The following is an 8,868-nucleotide window of genomic DNA, read 5'->3' on the forward strand; positions in this document are numbered from 1 at the left end:
TTTTTTTCTCCCTCTTTTTTTTTTTTTTTTTTTTTTTTTTTACACGAACAGCGCTGACCTAACAGTAAAAAGAAAACTGGTAAGAAAAATTAAATTTCTTTTCCCCTGGAGATGCCAAAAATGGAAAGTGCCAATGAATGAAAAGTGCACGTTAACGTTTTCCTATGTGCATGACTTAAGCACGCAAATAATGGGAACATGCTTTAGAACTTGTTCGAGAAGTGCCATGTTTTACCAGGTGCCAACGCTGCAGAAGAGCCAACCACTTTTTCCATGATGAACCTTTATTTTCAAGAATCTCTCTCTCAAACTTACCCACGTCTTCAGGCAATCAACATTTTTGTACTTGTGAAAATGTTAAAAACCACACAATTTAAGTAAGATGAATTCTGCACTTCATTCAGATGCTTTTACAGATAATTTTGTTTTATTCTAGTCTGGTTTATTCTCTCCACAGGGGACTAAAATTATACCGGTAAGGTACTTTGATACCGACACAACTGCATCCACAGCAGGGGGACTATAATACTTCAACTTTAATGCTACAGTGAGAGAGGTACTACTGCTACAGTGATACAAGGACTCAAGTTCAATCTTAGAAGGCTTCTCTGTGCAGCATAAACCACTCAGGCCAAGGAGAGTTGCGTGCGCTTGAACAACTTGACTGTATCCTTTGTAAAGTTAGAAAGGGTCACAAAAGTGACTACGGCTACGTTATCCCCTTTTAACTGTTATTTGATGGGAAACCATTCTCTGGATAACCAATATCAAAACACAAGGCCAGTTACCAAAAGCCAATCCTCAACTTCTCTCCCACTAAGATAAAGTGTTTGCAGAATCATTAAAAAGGCAAAAAAAAAAAAAATAAGTGTTTAATCTACTGACTATGGAAATCTCTTGGAAGGAGTGATGAGTGTGGAAATGGAAACCAACTGGAGAGAATGGAAATATACGTGACCACATCTAAGAAGAATAAACAGTCTACAGAAGTTTCTAATCATCTTGAAGAGGTGTATTTAATTTTTTGTGATGACCTTTTTTCAAGTGCTTGTAGGATTTACTCAGATAAACTCTGCCTCTGAAAAAAAGATGAAGTTTCCATCAAAGTAAGGTTTATAAACTAAGCCCTTAGTTATCTAATTGCCATGGACTGATTATTTCTGGAGACTTACGTCAGAAGACAGGGGAATCATGAAGTAACAACTGATTACAAAAAGGTATAACCTTGACAATCTTCAGTTTGTAAGAAATTTGGCCCAGCTAGTGCCTGCAGTAAGAAACTCTTTCAAAATGGGCACTGCAATGGGATGGCGTATCCAACAGAGCAGTCTAAGGCAAGTATGCTGTCTGCACAATAAGGGTGCAAGACTGCAATTTGCTAACACAATTTATGGATTATTCCCAGTCAGCCATGACTGTCATAACCACATCATTACTTTAATAGAATTTTCTTTTCTTTTCCACAAAACATGCAGATTTCAAGCCACCTTTACTCTCAGCCAGAGCCATTACTCATGCAAACTACTTACTGTTAATTCATCTTCATCAGAGTTGAAGAGATTGTCAAGGTCGGTGTAAGAGACCACCAAGTCTGTTTCATGAATTAGGCTAGTTGATGCAGTACGAGCATGAGCAGCAATACGTTGTTCTACAAAGAATGCATACATTTTACTCTCACCATAACAGTATATATACATTAGTCAAAGTCAGGTATTAAAGTAGCATTTAAATACTACACCTAGAGCTGGAGAAAGCAAGAAACTGAGCTAGTAAATGCGTAAGTGAAAAAAGGCTCTTTTATTTTCCACTAAAGGTATTTTGGATTTTATATCCAACATATTTCTTTGCAAAGCCCAAGAAAGAAAGCAGCCATTTCAAGCAGCTTTCTAATTCTTCAAAAAGATAGAAAAAGATGTGTGAAGTGTTATAAAAACCACTAGGGAATCTTAACTATTTCAGAAGTTAATATACTGCATTTCAAAACGCACAAAAAAGCATCTTCACCTGGCTTGACAGAAGGACTAAAGAGTGACATCGCATCCTCTCCTTCATGGGATAAAACTGTAACATTAGATGTCCCATCTTCAGCCTGGAAAAAGTAGTATAGATTATGTACGGATGGAGTTGTGTCTTTAAAAAACGCATCCACCTAAATACGTATTGAAGTATGGCAGAGTACCAATATTAGACACAATTTCTTCATATATAACACTAAAAAGGCACAGAGTAGGTACAAATCCAGTTAAGTGGAAGCATAAAGCATGCAAATATGGAAGCAGTCCTACTAAAGCAGTCATTACTTTAAATGAAGGCTTCCAGTTCAGTTCAATTTTGTGTCCTTAGCTTTTGATCACGCACATCATTCCTGCTTTCATACAAATATTTCTGATAATTAATCATTTTGCTATGCGCTAGCTACCAGTTACATACAACATGGTTCACTAACATTTGATTAAGACAATCTGCCTTTATACAGGTACTGATTTACCTCATTACTCCTTTACTCACCTTGTGTTTTTTCCCAGTTTCCCGTTCATTGTTCTGCCTCTCTTTTTTATTATCGGGAAAAAGGAATTCCACATCACCATCAACAAATGCGTATGGATCAATTTCAGGTTCTTGGTCAGTTTCAGATGCTACTGCTGTTAGGTACTGATTTTTACTCTGATACTGCTGCACCAGTTCATCTGAAACCTTTAAAGGCTTCCTACATTGCACCATTAATCTGGACAAAAGAAAAAGTACAATTATAAAGTTGCTTCAATCCCCTGCTGCCTTGGTTTAAGTATTAATTATTTTTGCTGCAAGCTTCTACATAATGTCTACGCACTATATTAGCTAAGAACAAATCTATTTTTCCAAGACTTTTTTGGGAGGATGATTGAGGGATGGTTGGTCTCTATGCACAAATCAGGTATAGCTCTGCAGCCATTTGTGGTGTTTTCCTTCAAACCACCTCAATCCAGGTTAAAAATCAAAAATGGCAAACATGAGCTGGGAAGAAACATTGAGCCATTCCTTGAATAAGCCCAAAATTGCCAAGCTGCCTACACGAGTAGGTGCTGGAATGCAGGCCAACACTGACCAATTTGAAATTATCAAACTAATTGCACACAGGGCCCCAAACACACACAGGAATGAGTATACTAATGCCTGCTCCTTTCCACTAAGTACATCCACTAGCTCCTCAGCAATGTGTTCAGTCCAGTACAAAGAAATGGCGCTTTAACTTTCTCCAGTACAGTCGTGGGTCTAACATGCAACATGGGCAATAACATGTAGAGAGTAGTCAGACTTGTTTTCACTTATTTTATGCAGACTTTAGGATATCAGCAAAACCCAAAGCAATAAGAACTCCTGAAGAACAGATGCCACTAAGTGACTAGTATAAATTAGACTTTACAGAACATGGAGATAAATACCCAAATTAGTTACACACGGATTTGAGTAAAAACATCCAAGTGTTCGCTGTTTTATTGCATTTGTTTGCAATGACGTTGGTGGCACAATATGCAAGCCAGATCCACCAACACTGACATTCATGAAAACACGCTAAATAAACCTAGCTTTAGAAGTTTTTGTATGCTTAAGGGCTCTCTTATTCAAGACTCAAAATTAAAAACGTATGCAAAGTAGAAACCTATTGGAAGCTATGGTATGACAGATTATTATATAATAAGCATACAGAGATACAATATGGATTATATAATGCCAGACACGTACACCCCATGTTCCAAAACACACGCCGAACCTAATCTGGGAGCCAATTATTAGAGGCAAAGCAAGAAATTAGATTATCCAATAACACTGCTACTGTAGCTGTGACATCTGCTCCAAACTTGGACTCCTTTTGTGCTTTACATTTTCAAATCCAAATCAAGATGTAACAAAGCAGTGAGAAGACAAAATCTGTGTTCATAAGCCCCTACAATGTCCCAGTGCAACAAGACATCCCCTAGTGCAAATTACTCAAATAGTACACAGCCATATCCAATATACAGAATTAAGAGGTTTAACACTCCCCCACATGCCTCTCTTCTTGTCATTTTCCAGTCTATGCATTAGTTGGTCCTGCTGCATAAGAGGCTGTGATGTTCTAAAACTACTCCTGTGTATTCAGACATCCCAGACCAGGGACTGGCAAACTACAACCCAAAGGCAAGATCCAGCTTGTTGACCAGTTTTATTCAGGCAGTCAAGCCTGGACATCTGTGGGGATTCAGCAGTGAGGGAATTCAGCTACGTAGCGGCCAAGTGGCAGGGAGAAACAGCAGCAGCAACCAGGTCAGATGTTCTGGCCCACCGTGGGCAGAACTGGGTTATTTCAGCCCACCACTCCTAAATTGCTGCCAGCCCCTGGTCTGGACTAACTAACTGGAGTATGAAGTAAGATAAGTTTGGATATAACAGAGAGACCAAAAGGGGGGGGGGGGGGAAATCTTCTCTCTGCCTTCCACATCCCCTCAGCACAAGATAAGCCACAGAACAGAACCAGAGCAAAACCAAACTTTTCTGCTTCCCACTGACAGCATTTTGAAACAAGAAACTCAAAGGAAATATCCTGACCCCCAGCTCCAAGATCCTGCCAGTATTTGGAAGACTCATGGGTGGTATCCAAAAAAGTGACAACTTCAGCGTTGCCTTTCGGGTCCCAAGGATATCTTAGGTCACGTCTTTTTGGAGGTGCTTCCATAAACCACCCCCAGACAGGCAATGAACTATATCAGAGACAGCCGGCACTTGCATTTGGAGAAACCTTTGATGCAACTGGAGAACTTCTCCTTACCCAAAATCCTATATGAACTAATCCAACATCCTATATAAACTAACTTGCTGCTTTAATTGCTTCTTTCTAACAAGAGAAACTGCAACAACAGGAACAACTTTCTTATTAAGCTTCAAGGGAAGTAGCTTAGTAGGGAGTTACGCTGAAATACCCATTTAGTGACTGGGTATACTAAATGGGGGTATAAAAGGAAAGACACATTTTCTTACTCTGAAAAAAAAAAAGAGTGAACCTTGAATTAGAGCATCTCTTTCCATTGTCTGGGAGGCTGGAGGACACTGATAAATGCATGCCTTCTTAATATAAAGATCTAGGCCGTGAAAAAATTACCAGACTCCTGTTTTGTTTCGTTTTGTTGTGGTTTTTTGTTTTATTACAGGGCTGACATGCAGAACACTCTCTCTGCAGCTAGACAGGTCTGGATTATAAAACCCCCACTAAATTAACTAAATCACAGTGGGGTTGGGGAAGGCGATGGAAACTGTCCATCGTTGTAAGACTCCCTCGCATCAGAAGCTGCTTCCCATTCAGAGGAAAGTTATATTCTGAAAGTACTGTATTAAGAGTGGATGAGAATTGTCTTGTGCAGATCTCATCTGCTGAGAAGGATATACAGAAGACAAGGGGGGAAAAGGATGGTTTGTTTTTAAACCTAAAGGAGAGGTAAAACCACATATTTGCACAGCTGTGAAACAGAGTCCCAAGTAACCCCTGAATCAAATAAGCTTTAAAACTAAAGACCAAGATTGCTCTTTTATTCTATTGCATTTTATTCATTCCATAACCTATCCAAGCTTTGGAGAGATCAGAAAACTGATGAGGATGGGTTTCTCTCTTCTGGTTAAAGAGGGAAGCTGCAGAGGGATGTGTGTTGTAATCTTGGGCAAAATTACAAAGTCTTATCACAGCAGAAATTCTGAACGAACTTCTATTTATACAATTAAAAAGAATTCAAACCCTCTTATCCATGTGGAACTAAATAAAAGCATTTCTATTAAAAAAACAGCCACACAGCTCTGACTTTCTTATGTTACTAAATACTACCAGGCAAAAACAGTGCAAATGATACCTCAAAGCCGTTTTCAGCGGCCTAAAGATAATGCGTTGAGGGCTGGAATGCCAAGTTTTGAAAGGAACCTAGTCTGACTCTTACTTATCCCATGACGTTTGTCCATCTGGAGGGACCATTATTTGGTAGTGAAGCATTTTCATGACAGTTGAGGTCTATCTAAATGCACTAAAACGAGACAACTCAATCATCAGTTTTCTGATTGGTAACCTCAAGCCCTTTAAAAATCCTTCCGCAGACACACAAATCAACGTGAGCTAGTCATCTCTGGCTCATTTTTTTTTTATCTCTGAAAAGACATCAAAAAACCTCTGAGGAAGTAAGTATGATTTTCAGAAGAGATCTGACCTGCAAGCTGAAAGTTAAGTTCTCCTGATGGGGGTGTAGGTTGTAGCTGTATTGATCTAAGGACACAGGCAGACAAGGCTCTTTGGGTAAATCCGGTATCTTTTATTGGACCAACTCAAATAGTTGGAAACAACACAAGCAGTTGGTTTATTGGACCAACTCAAATAGCTGGAAGTTCTCCGGACAGGCACACTAATAAGGAGTTCAGTGCTGGTTTCTTGACCTTTATACCTCTCCAATTTCTAAAAGCCCATATTGCAGATAAGTTACCATTCAAGACAAACATTTTGTCCCCCAAATCTTCTAGCACGTTAGTAAAGATAAGAGCCAATTTACAGAAGCAGATGAAGCAAAAGCTCCCCAGAACCCATTATACCCAAAGATTCAGCTGTCAACACAACAGAACAAGCTTAAAACTCCTCACTCAAAGACCAACAATGCAAGCAAACCTAAAAATATGACCGATGGTAAAAATCAAGCTTATACACAGATCCCCTAAGCTAGGTGTTAGCCGCCCAGCGATGCTGTCCTCTTCTTTTCCCACACTAGGTTCTTCTCAACACAAAAGACGCTGAATGGATAGAGTGGAAGGCCTTTTCTTACTAATTAGTATAACTTAAGTTACACTTGCTCCAAAAGGTTTCTGCAGGTTTTGGGCATCCATGTAAAAAAAAGAAAAAACCTGCAGAACTTTGCCTATGTTCAATTCCTCCTCATTAAAACACGTTTAGCAAAGTCCTTTACCAGATATAACCTCAAGCAAGCAAGACAACTACTAGTGAAGGTAACTCACAGGCATAAAGTTTGGCATGCATTTAAGGACGCTGCGGACACACCGACCAAGAAAAATTGTTTCCGCGTGGTAAAAACTTCCTCCCGAGATAATAAATGAATGCTTATCATTAAGTGATGAAAGCCAACATTATGTTTGCCACCAAATTTGCAGTACACTAAGAATCTCACGAAGGCAGGCAGGGGTTAAGATTTGTAATGGCTTTAAACCCAAGAACATTAACGGTTTTCAAACCTCAACAAACTATCACATAAATGAAAATATAAAGAGCTTAATAATCTGAAACTCAAATACCTTCTTAGAGGTGACTTTCTGTGCAAAGACCTTGGTTCAAGTATCGCACCCTGTTACAAAGGGAGGTTTGATCATGTTTGGGGAAACGGTCTAATTGGAAAAGTCTGGCAATTTTTGCATGACTAGGTATTTTAAGCAACACCTACTCTGTAACGGATGTGAGGTTTTCCTGTCCAGCAGGTACCACTGGATCGTCTCTGAATTTGTCACAGGGGAGCGGGGGCGGTAAGAATTCCACATCCTTTTTCTTTGGAACTTTATAATACTTCCAAGTGTTATCAGCTTCATCTTCTTCCAGATTCACTGCAGTACCAATGTATATTGTGGGCTCTATGACTTCTGGGAACTGAGCTGGGAAAGACTGGGACAAGCCATCTATCCTGTCTTCCATTGTTTTTGAAGGAACCAAGGAATCTGGTGTTGGCATCTGATAGAAATGCTGGCTCTGAGGAGTAGAAGGAGTTTTAGTTACCCCTTCATCGACTACATCACAAGGGTGAGGACTAAGTGGTGGCGGTTGAGGTGAATTTGCCATTTCAGTGCCATGCATCTGAGGAGTCTTTGCTACATCGTTAGTTCTGATATTTGAAAATCTCACTTGACTGTCTGGTGCTGTGATCACAAGCCTCTGACTTGCTGATTCTGCCTCCATGGCAACATCGTCACTAATAGAGACACGATGGTGGAAAGGAGTCAAAGGGCGTTTTTGCGGCTTATCCCCCTTGTCTTGCTTCTCATTTGTCTTGTGCTTTGGAGCCGCTTGCTGCTGCTGGCTTGCGGGCGGCGCCTGCCCCTGCTGCCCTGAATTTCTTGGTTTGAGATTTTTGTGCCTGGAAAAACAAGTGCAAAATACTTTAGTGAATCTCACAAGTGTATCTGCTGGTGCACTACTGGGTACAAGCCAGCCCACTTCTGATAAATAGTTATGAGAAACTGGATATAGAGATAGGGGATCTAAGCAGGTTTTGTACATACTTGACAGGAAGGTGTCCAGTTTTTCAGACCACTTTTTGGTGCCTGTTGCTACAACAGTCTCTCAAAGCTGAACAGCATGCTCACTCAAGTCCTTAAAGTGAAGTTAGGGTGAAAGACTGTTGAAGGATCTGTTCCTCCTTCAGTGGCTTATTTTTTCCAAACCAGGTATTGCTTTTTTACTTCTGCTAACACTGTCAAATCAGTACAACTACTGTTTTTTCTGGTTCAAGCAGCTGCACAAATTTTCTGGGCAAAATGTTCATTGACTAAAAGGTGATGCGAGAGTCCTAATGAACCCAACCTTGAGACCTAAAAGCCAGGCTGCCAGTCCTACAAACCAACCATTTACCTGTAAATCTCATGAGAGAGAGAGAAATACATTAAATCCCCCAGTGCCACTTACAGTTATTTTTCAGAATCTAAATGCACTTTAATGATGAAGTACATTCCCTCCTGCTCCCCAACGTACACAGTGCAAAAAAACGGCTGTTTCAGAGTGAAACTACCCAAAGTGCAGACTTTCTGGATTCTCCACCAGAATAAGGGCCACAAGTACAGAAACTGATTAAAGAAAAAAAAAAAAAAAAAAACAGCTTGATAATG

The 8,868-nt window shown here is 39.9% G+C and overlaps 1 protein-coding gene across 3 annotated transcripts in view; it reads right to left on the reverse strand.

Annotated features, from left to right (window-relative positions):
* MED13 (mediator complex subunit 13) overlaps window positions 1–8,868 on the reverse strand; it is a 108,601-nt gene that overhangs the window by 41,376 nt on the left and 58,357 nt on the right. For all 3 annotated transcript variants that reach the window (XM_019511123.1, XM_019511125.1, XM_019511122.1), the window contains exons 9-12: window positions 7,437–8,120; window positions 2,509–2,725; window positions 2,005–2,089; window positions 1,530–1,648 (exon numbers count right to left, since the gene is read on the reverse strand). In XM_019511123.1, coding sequence (XP_019366668.1) covers window positions 1,530–1,648; window positions 2,005–2,089; window positions 2,509–2,725; window positions 7,437–8,120 — 1,105 coding nt within the window. The remainder of the gene's footprint in view (window positions 1–1,529; window positions 1,649–2,004; window positions 2,090–2,508; window positions 2,726–7,436; window positions 8,121–8,868) is intronic.

Source organism: Gavialis gangeticus, unplaced genomic scaffold (genome assembly GCF_001723915.1).
Source record: "Gavialis gangeticus isolate Ggan-Ray unplaced genomic scaffold, GavGan_comp1, whole genome shotgun sequence".
Taxonomy (NCBI): domain Eukaryota; kingdom Metazoa; phylum Chordata; order Crocodylia; family Gavialidae; genus Gavialis; species Gavialis gangeticus.